The 22,887-nt window shown below is 50.0% G+C and overlaps 1 protein-coding gene across 6 annotated transcripts in view; it reads right to left on the bottom strand.

Annotated features, from left to right (window-relative positions):
- Positions 1-22,887, bottom strand: part of SNX13 (sorting nexin 13) — a 2,094,218-nt gene that overhangs the window by 1,969,938 nt on the left and 101,393 nt on the right. For all 6 annotated transcript variants that reach the window (XM_069648499.1, XM_069648500.1, XM_069648503.1 and 3 more), the window contains one exon: positions 10,338-10,440. In XM_069648499.1, the coding sequence (XP_069504600.1) occupies positions 10,338-10,440 (103 nt within the window). The remainder of the gene's footprint in view (positions 1-10,337; positions 10,441-22,887) is intronic.

Genomic DNA, 22,887 nt, shown 5'->3' with positions numbered 1-22,887 from the left:
CTCCCATGCCGAAAGGAAAGATCTTAATCGACCCCCCGACCGGGGTGACATGGGAGTGGACCTCGATCCGTAGGTCATTTCTGACCAGAGGCTGTGGCTCCTCTGGAGTTGGGGCCTCTGCCTTTCCCGCGTCGCTGACCCCTAGGTGAATAGTTAGCGGGGGTGCTGGATGCTTGTCCAGAGTTCCAGTTGTTTCCCGTTTTGTACATGTTTTGGGCGGAACGGGATTGGCCTCGAAAGGACCGGCGGGAACTGCTTCCCCTTTTGGGACGGGGGTGTTTGTGTGATTTGCTGCAGGGATTTAAGGGTCTTGTGCTCTTTTTTGGCAGTCTCCAGAGCATTGTCGACTGCTTTACCAAAGAGATTCGACTCCTCAATGCGTTAAGGGCTGCTTGGGTCTCCGGCTTGAAATCCGAGTTTCGGAGCCAAGCATGCCGTTTAAGCAGTGTGCCCTGGGCTAGGGATCTTCGTGCCGTCTCTGCAGCATCCAGAGTGTTTTTCAATACATTTTGGTTTACCTGCCTGCCCTCAGCCACAATGGCAAGTAATTTGGTCTTTGTCGGTTCCGGTACCTTTTGGAGACCCTTCTTGTATAAGGTTCCATTGCGCATTGGCATAACTGGCAAGCAGCTTAGTGTCTGCTATGCGCGTGGTGATAAAAGCAGCTGCCGTGGTAATACGTTTACCCAAGGCATACAATCTTTTTGATTCCTTATCGGGAGGTGCCTCTCCCGTAGCAAGGGGTACTCCCGCCCGTTTCCGGGTGGTGGTGACCACTGGGGAGTCAGGGGTGCCATGGCTCTTAATATATGGAGTTTCAGCAGGTGATGGCCGAAATAATTTGTCACACTCTTGGTTTTACTGCACTCGTCTGTGCTGGAGTGACAAGAGAAGGAGCCAATCTCCTTTTAATGGAATTTAGGAGAGGAATGGCTTGACTGGAGGTGGGTATTTCTTTAAGAATGTCCTCCACAAAATCTTGTTCAGACATGACCGCTTGGGTGGCAATCTGAAAATGATCGGCTGCTTTCCGTAAGATGGTATTAAAGGCCATTTGATCGTCTACTGGTGAAGCCTGGCGGCCCGGGGTGCAAGGAGGGGAGTCCAAACATAGGACATCTGTGTCCTGATCGTGAGTAGGGAGTGCCCATGGCTCAGTCTCCACCTGATGAGTGTCCTCCCAGTTGTCCGTGGCATCCGCCTGGTCATCTGCAGTGTAGTCCTGTAGGTAGGTAGTGTCTTCTTCCTCATCATGAATATCTTGATAAGTGTCCATGTGAATTTCCTCTTCAGGATGAGAAGTGAAATGTTCCCGAGAAGGTTGTACATTTCCAGGAAAACTAAGTTTGACACAGAAAAAGGATCTTCCCAAAGTCCCTTGGGGGTAGGGTGCTCTGAAAGCGAGACAATCCTTTCCAAGTGGTCCATGCACCCTTCACATTTTTCCCTAGTCCATTTAGACAAACCAGAAGGTGCAAAAGATGGAAAATCCTCATTTTCTTCCCTTTGGCGCCGAAATGTATTGGCAGTAGATTTTTGTCCTACCGGGGCCTTAGCGGGCGGCGGAGCATCAACTGAGCGCGCTTCGACGGCCAAATGTGATTTTGATGTAGTGCCCTTAGTTTTCGAAGGCCCAGTCGCAAGACACTGCTGCAGATGCGGGGGGAAGGCTGTTGATCTTCATGATCAGAGGATTCCATCAAAACTTTCGGCGGTCCTGTTGGTGCTTTCACCAGTTTCGTCGCAACCGTCGAAACTGGGGTTGTGTGTTTAGTGTGGGTCTTTTGTATGCCCCTGTTGCCAGGTGTTGTCCCCGTAGCGTGACATGCGCCAGGCCTGGAGGGGACAGGCGTGGCGGACCTAAAGTGTCCGTTGTCAGGTCTATGGCATCCGGTACGGATGCTTGGTCATCACTAGTGCCCCTGTCACTTTCGGTGGGTGCGGCAGTGAGGGAAGAAGATGCAGCCCGCGACATGCCGTAGGCGGCCCACCGCTTAACACGGCGCTCCTTAAGAGTTTAGGTTGATGGAGCCTACAAACCGCGCACCGCGCTTCGTCGTGGTCAAGGGGCAGACAATTATTGCACTTATCGTGCTCGTCCTTCCACGGGTAAAACCTAAATGGTGTCCTTTCCATAGCGAAAGGTAATAGGAATGATGACCAGACCTAGAGGGGAAAGAGGGGGACAGAGGAGACATATAGCGAAAGATATGACCACCTCGATCCCACTCTCCCTACTATGTAGGCCGGCTAGAGGGCCCGGACACGTGGATGGCTCTACACAAGATCTCAAGTCGTCGAGGTCCACCGCCGTCGAAAGTTCCTGCAGTCGTCGCCGTAGTTGTCTGAAGCACCGTCGAAGTGACTTTAGGGGAAATAACCGATAAAGTCGGTAAACAAGAATAAACAAAGTCTCTTATGAAGAGCTCTGCAATGGGGAGACCAGTTATCTGGACAGAAAAAAACAACCCGGGGGGCCTCGGCACGTGAGGGATTTTGGGTAAACTACACGTCACAATAGGGATAGTGTTACAGACATGCCTATGCCAACGTCCCCTTTCCGTCCCCGAAAGACAAGATGCAATACTCCACGGTTACCACTGGATGTCGGACCGTACGCACAGCATGTGATTTTAAGCAGGTTAACAAGCATCAGAAATATACTTTTTAAAAACATTTGTTTTACTTTTCAAGGCAGACCCCTTTAATTATCCAGCCCTTTCCAATTCTATGGTAAGAATTCTCTCAGATTCAGAAGAGGGACCCTAGTGGTCTAGGAGCCAGTTGTAGGCAGGGTGAGCTAGGACTCAGTTGCAGGCAATGTCAGAGTTCCTGAAGAAGACTGTTCAAACAAGTATTCTACTTTCAAAGTTAGTTGAGGGTTCAGGGATTTCAAAAGAAGACACCCTAGGAGGATTCCAGCAGGGGCCTGGGTCAACTGGACGAGAGGAATCCCAATCACAGAAAACACCCCAAAGCACAAGAGACTTAAGATAAGTAATACCCAAGCCAACACAGTACCGCAGTACAGAAAAAGAGTTTGCAGCAGGAGGACTTCAGGATCTGCAGCCAAAAACCCAGGCGCCAAATTCCTTATCATGAAGATGGAAGACAGGACCCTTCGTGGCTGAATGCAACTCTGGATTTGGTGCCCTTTTCAGGAGCCAGAAGAAGACTGACTGCCGCAGGTCGGATTCTCGTTGTTTGCAAGGTCCAGCACTCTGGTGAGGGGAATTTTCGTACTCGATTCACATCTCTGGAGGTCCAGCAGCCCACAAAGTTTCAGCAAGATTCTGAATCCAGCAGACCGTGCACCGCACAATAGCTCGAAGTCCCAGGGTATTGCAGCACCACAAGGTGGTAGCAGGACATAGGATAACTCAAAAAGTAGGTCTTCTTGAGTCTAGTGGGTCTCACCAGGCTCTGGGTCGGGGTTGTCGTTCACAGAGTCCTCAGTTCGATTGGAAAGAAGAGTAACTGCATGCTCCACTTACACAGCAGGCTCACCCTTGCCGGAAATCCTCTCAGTGGTGTTTTCTTCATCTTCCTCTTCGGTTCCAGTGATTGATTACCTCTTCAGCTTCCGGGATCAGACCTTTATGCAGAAACCCAGCCAAACAAACAGCCATGCAACAACATACTTGGGGAGTTGGCAGTCCTTGTTGTAAATGAACCGTTTTTACAGAGTACAGAGTTATCAGTTAGTCCCTGTGCCTGGAGAGTATACAACTTAACTATACAATTTAAAACGGTAAAGTTAATTCTATCAGTATTCCCAGGTTGTGTGGATGCCCCATCACTGAGTGTAAGAATCAGAAATTGCTTTAATAAAAGGAGTTTAAGTAGAGCTGCAAGTAGTCCTTGAGGAGGTGTGCACCATATTTGTACACCAACTATCTTGCAGATTTTTTATATCTTACTTTAATACCCATTTTCAGTAATCAAGTGGTTGGGAGGGCTACATCAATGATGAGGAAGCCAGTGGGTGATTGCAATGTGATGGGCTCTCTCCTACAATCACTATTCTTCATCTACTCCTTAATGGTATCTCTCTCCATTTCCAGTGTGTGAGGCAGATTTATAAGCACAGAAGGAATAAGGAGGACCATTTACTTTGGTTAACCTGGGATAAGTTACACATTCGAGAATCTCTTACCAAACAAGCAAACAGTATTGGCTTTATTGTGGGCATGGGATAGGCATTTTGAGTCACTGCCACAATACTACTACCTGGCCCAAGATGGCAATAGCTAGAAAATGGTGTGATTACCTGGATATATGAAAGCAGTGCATGCAAAATGTCTATCTAATAACTATACACAAGCCAGCCCGGTTGGCTTGGTCAATGTTGGTTTAAAAAAAAAAACTCTTCAATGCAAGAAATGAGTAGAGAGTAGTGGTTCGGGTACATTTGGCGAATACATTTTTATTACAACCATAGTGCATTTAGAGCTGCAATAAAGTCGTGAACTCTCAGCAGACTACTTAGAAATAGCAGTGGCATGCCAATGATTGAGGTTACCACTTGTTAGAGCTAGCTGCAAGAAGTCTCAGGGGATGTGTTTTGAGGAGGGAGGGGTAGGTGGTGGGTATAAAAGGCCATAAGGATTAGCATGACCATGGGCAGGCAATGGGTGGTTAATAACCAAACAGCCATTGGCTGATTTCACCCTCCTCGCGTCATCTCCTTTTTAACTAGACTCCAATGCAGTGGTTTTCTGCATATAGGCGGAGAGCACTACGTAGTAACCAAAACTAAAAGGCACAGCTTCCAAGTGATTTTGACAAATTAATGCCTGTAGAAGAAATGTGGCAGTCCACTAAAACGTGTCCAGCTTTGTGTCGGTGGAAGTCCAAGAATTTTAACACCCTTCGACACTGAACAGCGGCAGAAATAACCTGATGACTATCCATCTTGGCATTTTATTTCCAGACTAGATGTTCAACCTTTGGGCCCAGTGCCAATACATGACCCCTTGTAGTTCATAGTTGGAACAAGTTACTTACCTGTAACTGTTCTCCAGCATGGGGTCTGGCATGGATTCACATGCTCATGAATATAAGAATACATAGCAGTACACACATGCACAACCACGGGAGGTGGCAAAAGGCTCAACATCAAGCATTACATAAACTCAACATTAAGCAACTCTTAACTCCTCACCAGGCCCACCTTCAGGCGAACAGGTTGCGCAGCACTGCTTGGCCGACTCTGGACTCCTCCCTGGAATCCCGGTCGACACAATAGAATCTCGTGAAGGTGTGCATCGACCTCCATGTAGCAGCCCTGCAGATGTGCAGCAGGGGCACACCAGACAAGAACGCCGTAGTAGCAGCGATCGCTCCGGTCGAACGGGCTCTCAGACGGCCTGGCAACGGTCGGTTGGCCAACCGATGACAGTACATGATGCAGCCGGAGAGCCATCTGGAAATGGAAGCCTTCGAGAGAGCCTTCCCTTGGTTCACAGGTCCAAAGTTCACAAACAGCTGTGATGTCTTCCGAAAACTCTTAATTCGGTCCACGTAGAACTTAAGCGCTCTAGCTACATCCAGCGAGTGCAAAGCCCTCTCGGCCGGCAACGAAGGCGACGGAAAGAAAACTGGCAACACCAAGGGCTCGTTAAGATGGAAGTCCGACGGCACCTTGGGCATGAATGAGGGGTGCGTCCTCAGCACCACCCTCGTATCGTGAAAAGTCAAGTATGGAGGCTTGCAGGATAGGGCCTGAATCTCTCCCACGCGTCGTGCAGAGGTGATGGCCACAAGGAACGCCGTCTTCCACGACAGGAACTTCAACGGAGCCGAATGCAAAGGCTCGAATGGCGGCCCCATGAGCCTGGTCAGCACCACGTTGAGCTCCCACGCCGGGGCCGGAGCCTTCAGCGGCGGGAACAATCGGAACAGTCCCTTCATAAACTCCTTTACCAGTCGATGAGACCACAAGGACGGCCGTCCTGCAGTTCTGGTGTATCGGGAGATCGCTGCCAGATGTATCTTGATGGAAGCGTGAGCTAATCCAGCTTTGGCCAGCGACAGTAGGTATGGTAGCACTTGAGGTGCCGTAATCCGTAGAGGGTTGATCTTCTGTGCACGGCACCAGACAGAGAACCTCTTCCATTTGTGCCCGTAGCACTTGAGAGTTGAGGACGCCCTGGCCTTTGCAAGAACCTCTCTGCAGTCAGCCAGGATATTGTACCCTCCAAACTCTAGTGCTGCAGGAGCCAGGCCTGCAAGTTCAGTGACTCAGGGTCGTGATGAAGAATGGCGCCTCCCTCTCTGGAGAGAAGATCTGCGTCCGTAGGCAGCTTGACTGGTGGGGACACAGAGGTCCAGAAGGTCCGGGAACCAGATCTGTCTCGGCCACGCCGGTGTGAAGAGGATCATCCTGCACTGGGGACCTCTTGAGCTTACTGATGAGTCGAAGCAGCAGCGGCAACGGAGGAAATGCATACAGGAACAGGCCATCCCAGGGGAACGAGAAAGCATCGCTCATGCTCCTCGGCTGGGGAAACCTGCTGGCGAACCTCTGGCACTTGGGAGTTCGTCGGTTTGCCCCATCGTTGGAAGAGCCGATACACTTGAGCCTGGCGTAGTTCCCACTCGTGGCCTGAACGCAGCTCCCTGCTGAGTGAGTCGGCGATGGTGTTTTTTTATTCCTGCCAGATGGAAGGGAACCAGAAACATCCCCTGGGCGACGGCCCCGTGCCACCGATCCTGGGCCACCTTGGATAGGGCTGGGGATCTTGTGCCTCCCTGCATCCGGATGTAGAACATTGTGGTGGTGTTGTCAGTGAAGATCCTCACGACCTAGCCCTTGAGGGACGGGAGGAACGACTTGAGCGCGTTCAGAACACAGCGTGGAGCTCCAATATGTTGATGTTGAGGGACCTCTCCTCCGGGTGCCAAAGGCCTCTTGCGTGGAGATCTCCAGTGTGCGCACCCCATCCCTCCAGGGAGGCGTCTGTTGTCACCGTCTCCTGATGTGCCGGAGTCTGGAAGTCCGTGCCGCCGTGAGGTGTGCACGGGTGCCCCACCGCTGAATCGCCTGACAGAAACCTCCGTTGAGCGGGATCTTGTCTTCGAAGCTGCCCGCCGCTTGCATCCAGCGGGCGTCGAGGAACTCCTGTAGAGGACGCATCCGTAGCCTGCACAGGCGCACTAGATAGATGCATGAGGACATCATTCCGAGGAGGGACTTGATGGATCTCACCCTGGCCATGTCCGTGGCACCTTGCCTAGGATGGCCTTTGTCCTTTCCTCCGACGGAGACGCCAATCGTTCCACTGTATCGAGCTTCGCTCCCCAGAAACAGAGCCACCTGCGACAGAACCAAATGAGATTTCGGGTAGTTGATGGAGAAACCCAGCTCCGTGAGTAAGCGGACGGTCTTCGCCGTGTGCTCGATGGAGAGTTCTCTTGTCCTTGCACAGATGAGCCAGTCGTCCAGGTAGGGGTTGACATGGATGCCCTGCAGGCGCAGCCGTGCCGCCACTGGTGCTAGGCACTTGGTGAACACCCTGGGTGCCGACTTCAGTCCGAATGGCAGAGCTCTGAATTGGTAGTGGCGTCCTTGGACTACGAATCGGAGGAACTTTCGGTGTCCTTTTAGGGTGGGGATGTGGAAGTAAGCATCCTCCAAGTCGCCCTCCTCCAGCTGTCCCAGCACATGCTGGAGAGTGACCATCCTGAACTTCTGTGCCTTGATGTATTTGTTCAACCGACGTAGGTCCAGGATGGGGCGCCAACTGCCGGTCTTCTTTCTGACGAGGAAGTATCTTGAGTATACTCCACAGCCCCGGAGCCTCTTGGGGACGAGCTCGATGGCACCTTTGAGTATCGCCTTTACCTCCAACAGCAGTTGACGGACGTGATTTTCCTTCATGGCCACGGGAGGAATGCGGGGACACTTCTTTTGGAATTCGAGAGTGTGCCCGTGGGCCAGGGCATCCAGCACCCAACGGTCGGTGGAGATGGACTCCCACACGCTGATGAACTTCGCCAGCCGGCCTCCCACCGGGGTGCTTCGGTGGGGGCCCGACGCTACGGCTGGTTCAATCTTGCTTGGAGGCGGTCTTGCCTCCTTGGCTACGACGCGGAGATCCTCCTTGCTTGCCGCGACCTCTGTAAGCCTCCTGGGACGAGGAGCGGGCCGCATGGCGGTATGTAGAGGAGCCACCGCCTGATCCCTTGGAGGCCCCCCGTCTGCCTCCGGCGCTCCGAAAGGACTCCCAGGGCTCGGGCCGTCTGTGTCGGCCTTGATGGCCTGCAGGGACTCATCCACCGTTTTCCAAAACAGGTTGTTGCCGTCAAAACAGCATGTCCAAAACCCTGGTCTGCACGTCCTGACGGAAGTCTGTCGCCTTGAGCCAGCCTCGTCGTCGAAGGCAAACACCGTTGCCTAACTGGCGAAACCCGGCGTCGGCAATGTCCGTTGTGGCGTGGTCCAACGCCACCTCACCTTCCTGCAGAATCTCCCGGGCCTTCGCCCTCTTGTCCTCTGGTAGGAAGTCCAGTAGGGGGGCTATCTTGTACCATAGCTCCCTGTCGTAACGGGCCACAATCGCTAAGGTGTTGGCCGCCTTAATTGTTGTCGCCGCCGACGAGATGATCCGTCGCCCCATGGCGTCCAATTTCTTACCCTGGCCGTCAGGTGGGGAAGTAGAGGTTGAGGCTGTCGCCCCCGCCGCCTTCTTCTTGGCCGCTGCTGAGACGACCGAATCCGGCGTAGGTGGAGCCCTGAGGCACAAAGGGGCGGCGTCGGGGACCCGGTACTTCTTCTCGTACTTGTCCCTCTTGGCAGGCGCCGTGGACAGGTTCTTCAGGATCGCAAGTCCCTCGTCCCAGATATCGTCGAGTAACGGTACCGCGAGGACCGTCTTTCTCTTGGCCTCTCGCCGTTGATAGAGGAAACCCTACTTCTGTTCCTCGGGGCAGAGCTGGAAGAGCTCGGATGCCCTGGCGATCATGGCGTTAAAGGAGCCAATTTCGTTGGGCGGGGAAGCCCGAGGGAGTGGTGATGGAAGGTCCGTCCCGTCGTCACCACCGTCATCCATCCCCGTTGTCGTATCCATCGCCATGTCATCCCTGGGGTCCGGCGAGGGGGATGAGGGCTCCACGGGTCATGGGGGCATGAAGGGTGGGGAGGGATGAACTCTCCTCCGCTTGTTCGGAGGGCTTCCCGACGGGCCCGGTTCTGGATCGTACACCGGGGTTCGTGGTAATCTCGTCCTTCTCTCCGTGCATAAGGTTTGGATTGCCATCAGAATGGCCGCCGAGTTGTTCTGAGGCTCGGGCAATGGCTGCAACGGGAGGGATGGCTGCTCCTCCACTGGGGCCTCGTCGGCACCACCGTCGCTTTCTTCGACCACCTCTTCGGGATCCCTCCCGTGGGATCGTACCTTCTCGAACCTCTCGTTGAGGTTCTTCACGGTTTTCACCAGCTCCTCCTCAGAGGCTGAATCCGTGTCTGTGATGGCCACCGCCGCCCCCTCTTTCCACCAGGGTTTTCACGGGGGTCTTGTCGATGGGCTGGAAAGAGGATTCCCTCCGCGGTGGCAGGGAAACTCTAGGCCCCGAGATCGCCTCCACTGGTGTAGCCGCCCCAGGCTTTGCCAGGGCCGCCGCGACTCCCTCGATAGAATCCTCCAAGAAGCGTAACTCGACGAAACCTTCACCCTTGAGGGGCGTAGGAAATTCCGAAATGGGTCCCTGTTTATCGGAAATAGAACGGTGGAGCTTGAGGCTCGATTTGACCGAAAAATGAGAAAATCTTTGAAAAAAAGCGCAAAAACACAGTAAAAGCTCGAGAGCTATAGCACAAGGACTCCCAACACTTGAACATGTGGTAAAAATCTGAGGATGGCTGCCGGTGGAGGGGCTTAGGGAGATGGCAGTCATTGGCTCTGGGCAGTATGAGCCAGAGACCAGTGATTGGTTACTACTAGGAAAGACAGATCAGAAACGAAACTGATACTGATTTTTCTTTACCGAGGATTTCCAGCCTGATGATGGGGAATATTCATGAGCATGTGAATCCATGCCAGACCCTATGCTGGAGAAAGAAAGAACTTCTTATCCCCACATTCAAATCCTTCAGTGTTTGAACAACCAAGGTGGATTGAGGTAGGAAGAATGAAATCAAAGACATTTCGTCACTGAGCTGAAAATCGGTCAGGGGTCTAGAACACTGAGGATGCAGTCATCCATCATGCTCGAGATGGTGTAAATTCTGATCAGCCGAAAGTATCATACTTCAAAGGGGATCAACACTAAACTGGGGGTGAACCAATCCTATACAACAAGTATTATACTGCACATAATTTAAATACAGAACCTACCATGGTAACTCCAATAGGTGTAGATGGAAGAAAGGAGTGTTCACACTTCTCTAGATACTTTTCTGAATTTGTTTTTCCAAATAAAAGCGTAATCACAAAACCACTGTGAAAAAAGAAAACACGTATTCACAACATAATTCCATAATAATATATTACCTTTAAAAAAAAACATATTTTGCAAGTTTTCCGATGTATTATTTGGCTTTGCAGTCTGCCTTTACAAAATACTGCTTTAGAGTAAAGCACAAATACAAGCACAGTGGAAAATTAAAGATGCAATTAAAAATGCATCTAATTAGAGGATCTGTATAAAACAAACGAAGATCGCTGCAACAAATGGAGCCTTTGAGCAATAAAAAAAATAGTGCGGTCTTACAAATCCAGATTACGGGGCATGCTTTTTACAACGCTTGTTTTGTTTCCCACCATGTTGTGCTAAAGTTTGCAGATTATCTACGCAAAACTGGTTCAATCTTTTGTCACGCTACCCTCGATTTTGTGAACTGCTTTACCTTCTGAAACAGGAAATGACTTGGAGAGGAAATCCAGTACAGCAGAAGATGCAAAGTAAGGGTTGCATTATTCATTGATTTATTTATTTTAACGCTTCACCAAAGTGTTCCTTTCTGATAACACAGCCTCCACCTACAACTCGGGATTTTGCCCCACAAAGCTTCATTTTGCACTTATCAATACTGTCCTCTGAGAGCTCAGAGGCAAACAATAAGCAATCGTGCCCCCACGCCTAAAAAACCCACACATTTGCAGTCACGCACCTATCCTTCGCAGATTATCATATCTGGCAGTCTTTTCCCCCTACTTATATGTACTATACTACTGTACTACCAACATTGTTACCACATAAACAATTGCTATCAGTCCTACTCACACTACAAATAGGGATAGTACAACTAGTAGTACTAATACTTCTACTACTAGCAGCAGCACCCTGCTACTACTGGAAGTAGTACAATTAATGTTAATTGTACTGGCAGTGCTACGTATTGTAGTAACCAGTAATAGTGGTAGTATTAATATCACCAATAACCTCCGGGTACTGCTACTATCGAGTAGTGCTGCTGCTAGTACCAAAAACATTACTGCCATCAGCAATAGGAATATTAGTAGTAATAGACTGCATGCAGGTGCTTTATGTAGATTAGTATCACAAACTTGTAGTAATAGCACTACTACTTGTAGTTCTTGCACCATGAAGACCTTTGTATAAAAGTATGGAAAATCTAACATTTCAAAGGAGCCAACACAGCAGAAGGAGAGGAAGCAGAGCAGTCTGCTCCTGTGCAGCGACCCGACTGCCAGAGCCTCAGCGCACCCTGGTTGACGGCAGTTACCCCGGAAAGATGAGGCAATGCCTGCTGGCAACTAGGGCAGTGCAGGAAATGGGGCAGAACAAGACAGCAGTTTTCTAGCAAAATATGTCTTGCCGGAGCGCTGCTTTATCCTCCAGGGCTCTCCCAGATCCTTTGCGTCAAACGAGCAGACCACATTCAGAAGACTCGGCACGGAGCACTGGCTAGTCTTCTGAAACAAGTCTGCTTGTTGAAGTGCGGGTTGCTCATGCTTGCTATGACTCCACACAGAGCACTGCCCTAAGGGGTGTTATCGCACGCACAAGTAACCCACTCTTCAACGAGCTTTCAGAACACTCTGCACGGGAAAATGCATACACAAACTGCCAAAGCCTCACATGACATGCATTACTTACCGTAAAAGCATTTCTGATGATTGTATCTGCTTAGATTCACGTGCTGTGCATATGGTCCGACATCCAGTGGTAACCGCGGAGTATTGCATCTTGTCTTTCGGAGACCGAAAGGGGTCGTCGGCATAGGCGTGTCTGTAACACTATCCCTATCGTGACGTGTGTAGTACCCAAAATCTCTCACACGCCGAGGTCTGCCATGAGGGAGCCCAAGGCTATAGTGAGTGAGTACATAAGAGAGAAAGTAGTAAGAAGTCTATGTTCCTTCCATCCCGAGCGGGGAGGCAGGGAGGGCGCATGTGAATCTAAGCAGATACAATCATCAGAAATGCTTTTATGGTAAGTAATGCATGTCTTCTGATGCTTGTTAATCTTCTTAGAACCACATGCTGTGCATAGACTAGCGAGCAGTACCCGGAGTTGGAGGTCGGTTGTGAGAAGGAACAGTAGAGAAAAGATGTCTTAGTACTGCTTGTCCCACCTGAGAATCAGGCCTAGAATGAGTGTCTAGGCAATAGTGTTTTGTAAAGGTGTGTACAGAACTCCAGGTTGCCGCTTTGCAAATGGACTCTAGGGGAACATTTGCAATGAATGCTATGGATGCCTCGAGTAGAGTGCGCTCTAGGCTTGAAGGGCAGTTCTCTCTTTGCAAGAGTGTAACATAGTGTGATGCATTTGACAATCCACCTTGAGACTGCTGATTCAGAGACAGGATCCCCTTCTCTACCAGCTGCTACTGAAACAAAGAACGGTTTAGTCTTCCTCAGTGGTTTAGTTCTTTCCATGTAAAACATGACTGCCCTGCGCACGTCTAGTGTGTGAAGGCTTCTTTCGGGCATGTTAATAGGTTTCTGGAAGAACGTGGGTAGCTCGATAGACTGGTTCACATGGAATTTTGAAATAAATTTCGACGCAAACCTGGGATTTGTGCGCAGAACTACCTTATCTTTGTGGACTGTAACAAAGGGGTCTAAAACAGAAAGAGCCTGTAGTTCGCTAACCCTTCTGACAGAAGTGATAGCCACTAGGAAGGCTGTCATATAAGTCATGTCTTTCAGACTTGCTTTATGCATAGGCTCAAAAGGAGCTCCCATGACCCTGGTTAAAACCACATTCAAATCCCACCCAGGGGCTGGATGAGAGATGGGAGGATAAATCCTCTTAACCCCTTCCACAAAGGCTTTAATTACTGGTATCTTCCACCACAATACTTTTTGCCGTGATGTGGTGTAGGCTGACAACGCAGCCAGATGAACCTTTAGGGAATTGAAGACTAAACCAATGTCCAACAGATGGGTTAGATACAACACAATGTGTGAGGGTGAGCAATCGATGGGATTGACGCCCTTGGAATTGCACCAGATGACAAACCGTTTCCATTTGCTGGCATAGCAGTAACGAGTATTAGGCTTTCTCGCTTCCCTGAGTATGTCCATGCATCTTTGAGGGAGTTGCAGATGTCCAAACTTTATGATCTCAGGAGCCAGGCTGCTAAATTCAGAGTTTGTGGGCGTGGGTGCAGGGTCCCTCCTCTGTCCCGAGACAGCATGTTGTACGGGCAGGGCAGTTTGACTGGTGGGGAGAGGGACATGTCCATCAGGTGAGCGAACCAGGGTTGGCGGGCCCACATGGGGGCCACCAGTATCATTGTAACTGGTTCCTGGTGCATCTTGTGCACCATCTTGTTGAGAAGGGGAGTTGGGGGGCATGGGGGGGGAGCGTAGACACATTTCCGCGACCAAGTTATTCAGAGACCATTCCCCTTCGATCGATTCTGGGGGTACTTGGAGGCGTAGTCTTGGCATTGGGCGTTCTCCTGAGTAGCGAACAGGTCGATCTCTGGGAAACCCCATTCTGCGAAGACGTTGGACACAATGTCTTTGCGCAGCCGCCATTCGTATTCTTCTGGCAGAGGAAAATCTCTGCTGAGTATGTTTGCCAGAAGATTGAGTTCCCCTGGAACATATTGGGACAACAAAATCATCTTGTGTTTGAGAGCCCATATCCCAATGTTCTGGGACAGCTTGGATAGCCCTGTAGAGTGAGTGCCCCCCTGTTTGTTCAAGTAATACATTGCTGTAGTGCTGTTGGTTAGGATCAGCACTGTCTTCCCTTGCAGTTGTTTCTGAAAGGCTTTCAATGCTTTGAATTCCGCCAGTAGCTCCAGTAAGTTTATGTGATTGGATGCTACCTGAGGGGACCACACTACGTGTGCTGTCTGCTGTAGCAGGTGAGCCCCCCCCCCACCCCGTGAGAGATGCGTCTGTCGTAAGAGTGGCTTCCACTGCTGGGGTGGTGAAGATTTTGCCCTTCAAGAGGATTTCTCTTGACCACCACTGCAGAGAGAGAACGAGGGCTGGCGAGACAACTAACAGATCTTCCCATTGTCCGCTGGCCTGACACCACTGGCTGTTGAGCCACTCTTGCATGCGCAGCCGCGCGTGGGGAACCAAGTATATGCATGACGCCATCATCCCTAGCAATCGTATTGCTTTGCGTACCGTCACCTCCCGACTGGCTACATATTGAGGAACCTGAGAGAGCATGTTCTGAACCCTCTCGCTGGAGGGGGAAGACAAGGCCGTCTTCCGTCTGAATTAGTGCTCCCGGAAACTGTTTTACTTGGCTGGGGACTAAGCTGGATTTCTTTTCGTTGATTCAAAACCCCAGGCTGAAGAGGAGATCAACTGTTCTTTGGGTGTTCGAAAAACAAGCGTCTAACGAGTCCCCCGTGATGAGCCAGTCGTCGAGGTAAGGGTAAACAGGGACTGATAGTCTGCGCAGATGTGCTGCTGCCACTGCCAGGACTTTGGTAAACACCCTTGGCGCTGAGGCGATGCTGAAGGGGAGTACTTTGAACTGATAGCGTTTGTCCTGAATCATAAACCTTAGGTATTTTCTGTGCACTGGCAACATTGAAATATGAAAGTATGCATCTTTCATATCCAATGTTGCCATAAAGTCCCCTCGTTTCAGCAATGGAATCACCTCCTGTAGTGTTACTATGCAAAACTTCTGGGGTTTTATGAACTTGTTCGCTGGGCACAGGTCTAGAACAGGACGGATGGTGAGATCCTTTTTGGGTACAAGGAAGTACACTGAATAGATACCCTAGTTTACCTGAAGAATCGGGGCGGCTTCTATAGCGTCCTTTCCCAGCAGAGCTTCCACCTCTTGGATCAGGATTTGCAGATGGTCCGGTCAAAGGTGTCGTGATCGCGGCGGTCTGAACTGTGGAGGTCGGGCGAATTCCACGCAATAACCGTGGGCGACCGTCTTTAAGACCGACTGGTCTGAAGTTATCTCCTCCCATGCCTTGAGCAAAGATGTTAATCGCCCCCCAACCGGGGAAGACATGGGAGGGGTCCTGGACTTGGTGGTTATTTCTGACCCGAGGCTGAGGCTCCTCTGGGATTGGGGCCTCTGTCTCTACCTTTGCTGCGTTTCTGACCCCTTGGGGGGGTAGTAGGTAGAGCTTCCGGAAGATTGATTTGTGTTGAAGTTACCCGCGTCGTAGTTATTCTGACCGGCAAAGGCTTTGCCTCGAAAAGACCGCCAAGAATGATTGCCACTCTGGGAGGAGGGTTTCTGTGAAATCTGGTACAAGGACTTAATAGTCTCGTGCTCCTTCTTGGCAGTCTCCAACGCTTCATCTACCGCTTTCCCGAAGAGGTTAGTCTCTTCAATGGGTTTGTTAATAAGAGAGGCCTGGCTTTTAGGCCTGAAGCCCGACGTGTGCAGCCACGCATGTCTTTTTAGAAGAGTACCTTGTGCAAGAGACCTGCCTGCTGTCTCTGCAGTGTCCAGGGAGTTCTTTACCACATTCTGATTAACCAGTTTTCCCTCCGAAACAATGGCGAGAAGCTTTGTTCTGGCTGGCTCAGGAATCTCTTGGAGGCCTTCTTGGAGCAAGTTCCATTGGGCATTAGCATAGCTTGCTAATAGCGTGGTGTTGTTAGCAACCCAAATGGTATAAGCAGCTGCTGATGTGACAAGTTTGCCTAAGGCATACAATTTCTTGGACTACTTGTCCGGAGGTGACTCTCCCGTGGCAAGGGGAGGTTGGTCACTACCAGTGAGTCCGGGATGGCGTGTCCTTTAATATACAGAGGGTCGAAAATAACTGACTCTCGGGTTCACAGCCCTTTTCTGGGCAGGTGTGACTAAAGATGGAGCTAATCGTCTCTTAACAGAGTTAAGGAGGGGAATGGATTGACTTGCCAGAGGTTTTTCTTTAATAATGTCCTCCACAAAATCCTGCTCAGGCAAATCCTCTAGAGTGGCAATTTTGAGGAATTCTGCTGCTTTTTTCAACATAGAATTGAAAGCCATTTGGTCATCCACAGGGGAGGCCTGGCAAGCCGGGGTGGACGGAGGAGAATCGACGCACAAAATATCAGAGTCCTGATCTTGATGTGACCAAGGATCCTGTCCTTCTTGCTGGGTTTCCTTCCAGTTGTCCATTGCTTGTTGATCTTCATAATTATCGAGAAAAGAGGACTCTTTTTCAGCATAGATGTCCCTATATGTGTCCATCTGGACCTCGTCTTCCTGATGGAAAACAGGAGGCTGAACATCTTGTGTTTGGAGGTTAGGGTCTACCCGAGCCTTTTTCGGCGAAGGCTGATCAGAAGCCCTGATCAAGTGCTCCAGCCGATCCATGCACCCCTCGAATTTCTCTGTAGTCCATTTAGAGGACCCAAATGGACCTAGGTGAGGAGAAACAACGTTCTCCGCCCTATGGCGTCAGGAGGAGCTTCTCAGGGTGTTTGAGAGGGGTTCTTGGCTACCCTCGTATCATCGGAATCGCGGGCCAAAATCGTTGAAACCTTTCCCGCGGATTGGCCCATAACTTTCGGCGGAACCGGAATAAGGCCCACCGCCGCTGCGATCCTACCGATGCTTTTCCGGATAGTAACCGAATCATTGTGAGACAAAGCCTCCGATGATGTGTCGGTAGCAGAAACACCGTCCACAGCACCAGAGGGCCCAGCAGATGGTTTTCCGGGTAGAGGCCTAGTCTTAGTTTTCGGGCCTATAGAGACCTTGGAAATCGTCGAAGTTTCTGGATCCGAAACTTTGGCGCGTTTCGTTTGCCCAGTCGTCATACGCTGCTGCGGATGCGGGGAAGGAAGGCTTTGGATCTGAACGATCCGAGGGAACCGCCGAAGTTTTCGGCGGGCCCGTTGGCGCTTTTGCCTTTTTCGACAAGGGTGTCGAAGACGGCGTAGGGGTTGTATGTTTAGTGTGATGCGATTGTACGCCCCTGTCACCGGGTGTGGTCCCTGTAGACCAGAGTCGAGCCTGGAAGGGTCGGGGACGGGCGTGGCGGACCTAGAAGTGTCCACCTCAAGGTCTATAACATTCGCATTGGACGTTTGGTCATCCGAAGTACCCCTGTCACTTTCGGCTGGTGTCGCAGTAGGGGAGGGAGGCTCCACGCGTGACATGTCGTACGCTTTACACGGCGATCCTGAAGGGTTTTAGGCTTAAGGAGTTTACAAGCCGAACACCGCTTTTCGTCGTGCTCTAGGGGGAAATAGGCGTTACACGTCCTGTGCTCGTCTTTCCAAGGATATCTAACCCTACACAGAGGGCAGAATCTAAAGGGAGTCCTTTCCATAGCAAAAGGGAAGGATGACCAGACCTAAAGGGAAAACGGTGGAAAGGAGGAAAGACATAAAAATATGGCCACCTCGAACCCACTCTCCCTACTGTATAGGCCGGCCAGAGGGCCGGACCACGTGGAAGTCCGGACGCCAGATCTTAGGCGCCGAAACCCATAGCCGTAGACGATTCCCCCGTAGTCTTCGTCGAAGATGTTCTTATTGGGCAAAGTGACTTAACGGGGAATAAACCAACAATTCGGTAAAGATAAACAATGTCTCTAGTAAGAGCTCCGCTAAGGGCGACCAGTATCTGAGCGGAAAAAAACAATCTGAGGGACCTCGGCGCGTGAGGGATTTTGGGTACTACACACGTCACGATAGGGATAGTGTTACAGACACGCCTATGCCGACGTCCCCTTTCAGTCCACGAAAGACCAGATGCAATACTCCGCGGTTACCACTGAATGTCGGACATGTGATTTTAAGCAGATTAACAAGCATCAGAAACAGTGTTGCAGTTAAAGTGGTATTTATGTCCTTCAATTTATAGACATTAGGGCGAGTATTGTGACCAATCAAAACTGCAGAGTCCAACTCCATAATTCGCTTGAAAGGGGTTTCTACTGAATCACTGTAAGACATGTTTCAAATTCAAAATGGTGGACATTCTGATGTTCCCATAATGCTCTTTGCTTTTATGAAGATCGCCAGGATTGAGTTATATGAAGAGATACTGTGTTGCGCACGTGGCCCGAGGTCACGACCCTTGGCTCTGCCCCCTCGTTCACACAACCCTGTCCCTCCAAAGAGGTGAGGGATCACCCAGTACATTTTATTTTTTCATTTCCAGCACTGCCGAGGGAACCAAATCCCACCTTTGTCCACTGCCAAGAGACAGCAGGGAGATTCTCTGAGAAGGGGCCATTAGACCGCACGCACCAACACAGTCCTGCATAACTGGAGAATAGAAGCTCAGTGGTGAATTGCCTGAACAGTGGCAGAAATACTGCAAGCAAGGCAAGGGAAGCCCCGACAACCAGGAGGTCTCCATAAACCTCATTGACCTAGGAGAGGGGCACAGGCAGGGTGACAAACAGCAGAATAGGGGAAAAGGATGCTGCGTCCTTAATTAGGCTTAGGCAGCACCACACAGCGACGCACATGCAGGCAACCTAGAGACCATGGAATAGTTCGCAAGCGTCACTAAGGGCATACAGGCTTCTGCTATACTGCACTCACAGGTTCCCAGATTGTAATGGTAGGACAAATGCAATGTTCCAGAGACATCCTGCACAAGATATGCAGAAGAGAGTTGCCTGCTGACAGGAAGGCTCCCTCCAGCCATTGTACAGTGACCAAAGTGCCAAGACCTGCCAGAACACCATGGTCCAATAGAGATGAAAGGAGAGCACATTGCTCTCAAGCATTGTATGCATGCAGGATTTGCATTTGAGTTGCCAGAGTCACCTGCTGGAGGGGCTGTCCCGGTTAAGCCCATAGTCTCAGTTCAATCGGCTCACAAACACGGATAAATAACTCTTCCATGATCCACCTGTTTTATGCCAGTAGCACGAGGAAGCAAAGCACCAACCCCAGGGAAGAAACAGCCCCAACTAGAAACCGCCCCACACCCATCTACTCTGCCCTACCAACAGACACCATAATGAGCTCTCAACAGAAAAAGACCAGCAAATAACAGTTTGGCCAACAAACCATTCAAAACTCTACGTGGACCAACGAAACAGAACCAGGGGGGGACAGAAACCAAGCAACATACCCCATTGGCCTTCTGCAAAGACCACCTCCCCGTGTGCTTACAAAACTTCTAAACCTTACAAAAGAAGGGCCAAGCTCCAGGAAGAGGTCTCTAAGAATATAATCAAACTGAAAAAAGAACGACCATGCCTGGGCGACAGAATCAATGCCATGGCACAAGTAATGGAAGACCTATCCTTCCAAGTCCATCAAATATCTGAGGATATGTCAATCCTGCATCAAATGGTAACCATTCTATCCAGCAGGTGCAAGGACCTTGAGGATCGTTCACGCAGGGGAAACGTGCATCTCAAAGGAATCTACTGAAGGATCAGACTTGGCAGGCCTTTTGAACTTTTCCGAGAGCTCTTACCAAATGGACCACCTTCCAACATGGAGCTGGACAGAGCACACAGGGTAACCCCCCATACCCCGTCTTAGAAAACAAGTATGAGATGCCACAAAGAGGAATCCTCTTCAAACAGCATAGCTTCAACCTCAAAGAGAAACTACTATCGGCTGCAAGAAGCAGAGGCTGCTTCAATTTTCAAGGTTCGAAAATCCACTTTTCCAGGATCTCAACCCTTTTTATAGTAAAAGCAGAAACTGGAGGTCACTAGAATGGACCTACACGGCTGCCCTCCTTACACATGCAAATGAAAATGCACCACACTGGGATCACGTTGCAATATATTCAAAACCCAGCCCCAGGGTTGAGGCCCATACTTATATATTATAAAGATGTCTACTACCTAATCACTCCTTAGTGCATAGCTGCCAGAATGGTCAATGCTTATATTGGGAAACTCTTACTATCTGTATGCTCTAGGACTTTGGCTAATGTCGACATATTTTAGGTTGTTGTTTCTCCTCAAGAAGGTTCTACCTGGTTAGAATCATTTCTGAAGTCCACCAGGAGGTTAGTGTCATGGAGGCAAAAGAATTAAAAGATGCAAGAGAAGAACAAGTTACTTACCCCTAGTAACATTCTTTCGACTGGTTCCTCCCACGTATTTCTCATCTTATGATATCTCTGTTTCCATTTTCAGCTGCTTTGGAAAAAGAAATAATAATCTTTCAACACTGTACATCGAGACGTTCGACTTGATAACCCTCGAGGGCTTCTACCTTGGCTGATGTCTTCATCGAGTACATATACCACACGCAGCGCCCGTTGGCTTCCTTTACGTTTTTGGGGGGGTTTTCGCCACCCACATGCAGAATTACCACCCTTGATAAGTGCCTTTAATTTATGATATATTTTATTTGTATAGCGCTCATACACAAGTGATTCAGAGAGCAACGAGGCGAGGGAGTCGAGGGGAACAAGGGAGGACAAAAACAACGATTTTACTAGGCCCAGTGACATTGCGAACGTGCAAGTACAGGGGGTGGGGGGAGGAGGAAAGTGCAAGGGAGAGGGGAGAAGTGGAAAGTGCTGAGCAAGGGATTAAAAAAAACAACTGGTAGTGCAGCCAGCAAGGTGGCAAATGCAAGGTTTAAAGCGCAGATAAGGGGTGTCTGATAAGTGCAGGTAGGGGACTGTAGGGTTACAGATACAGACCCAAGTGCAAGGGTTTCCAGGAGGCCGTGCAGGTGTGTGGCTGGGTGGGCAGGGACCTGGGCACGAATCAGAGTGTAACCAGGTGCATGGTGCCGTAGCAGACAGATCAGTAAGGGAGAGGAAGAGCAAAGGCAGAAGCAAAGAGGAAGGTCTTGAGGTGCTTCCGGAACCGTAGATGGTTCTCCAAGTTTCAGAGGGGCAGGGAGGCTGTTCCATAGTAAGGCCCCAGCAGAGAAAAGCCTAAAAGAGCACAATGCCTACAGCTCGGAAATTCTACAGTGGGGTAGGTTTGGAGGGCGATTGGGAATATGCAGGAGGAGCATCCAGTCGAAATAACGTTACCAGGGTATGTAACTTGTTCTTCAAATGGACTGTGTCCTCCCAGTTAAGTCCTCATCTTACGATGGACTCCCACAGCAGTATTAGGTTCTTTTGGAGAAGGGAGTAAGAATTTGAGAGTTAATGTTTGTCCAGAATGGAGCATACAACTGCCTTCCCAAATATTCCTTCATTGTTAGGAGGTGTTTAAACAATGTTTTGTGAACATGTGGATGGTGGACTACGTAGCTGCCTCACAGATATCCTTTATCGGAAATCCCCTTTGAAAACCAGAGGGTGTAGCTATGCCCCTAGTTGAATGAGCCCTTAAACCTTCTGGTGGATCTTTCCCAGATAGCCTGTAGCACTCCAAAATAGCCATTATGATCCATCTGGATAGAGTCTGTTTGGTAACAGACAGACCTAGTTTGTGTCCTGTACAACCAATGAAAAGTTGGTTATGCTGTCGCAACGTTGCCGTCCTGGAAACATGAAAGCTTAGAGCTCTCCCCAGATTGAGTCTATGAAATCTTTCCTCTTCCTTGCCAATATTATGAGCAGGATACAAGGCCAGAAGCTCAATTTTATTTACAAAAAATAGTTTTGTAAGTTAGCAGCCTTAAAGGGCAGGAATGGAGGGAGAGAGAGTCTCTCTCTCTCTCTCTCTCCCTCTCCCTCTCTCTCTCTCTCTCCCCCCCTCCCTCGGGCCCCCCCCCTCAAAAGTCACACCTACCTCGTTCACTAACACCCGCCCGATGAAGAGTGACTGCTGCTGCCTTTGCCTCCACCTCCACCTCGGCACGTTCTCCTCTCCTACTTCCATTTCCAGCTGTGGTGTCCCTCAGGGCTCCATACTCTCCCACTGGCTCTTTAACATCTACCTTTCTCTCTTTGTACGCCTCATCTCTACATTCTCCTCCAACTTCCAGCGTTACACAGACAACACACAGCTCTTCTTCAGACTCCCTGCTGACCCTCTTGCACCCTCAAGCATCCCTTGCTGCCTGCCATCCAGTCCTGGTACGCCTCCAATGATCGCTGCCTTAACACCTGTAAAACTGAGATCCTTCCCATTGGGACCCCTGCTCCCTCCTTAACGTCACTCTGGTCTTCCTCCTTGGGCTCTCACCCTGCACCGTCTACTAAAGCCAGAAACCTTGGAGTACTCTCTTTCCTTTCTCCCTCACACTCCGGACATTGTCAAGAAGTCCAACTATCAGCTCTTCCTTCTCAAAGGAATTGTAGCTTTTCTCACTTTCCCACAGAGGCTCAATGTGTCTCAAGCCCTGGTTCTTTCTAGACTTACTACTATAACAGCCTCCTCCTGAATCTGCCTTTTTCCACTCTGCGACCCCTCCAGCTTATCCAGAATAGGGCAGCTAGACTTCTCCATTGCCTTAAACCCAGGGATCACATCTTTCCTTTACTAAAAGGTTTTCACTGGCTCCCGGTTGCTGCACGATTACATTCAAATCCCTCTGCATCATCCACAAGGCTGTCTGGGCTTGGGGACCACACTATCTTTAACTTTATATCTCCAAATACTCTCCCTCTAGCCCACTTCGATCCTCTGGCACCAAC

Source organism: Ambystoma mexicanum, chromosome 2q (assembly GCF_040938575.1).
Source record: "Ambystoma mexicanum isolate Mex_15411 chromosome 2q, UKY_AmexF1_1, whole genome shotgun sequence".
Lineage (NCBI taxonomy): Eukaryota > Metazoa > Chordata > Amphibia > Caudata > Ambystomatidae > Ambystoma > Ambystoma mexicanum.
Note: the sequence above shows the minus strand (reverse complement) of the source record. Positions and strands in the feature narration are given on the sequence as shown.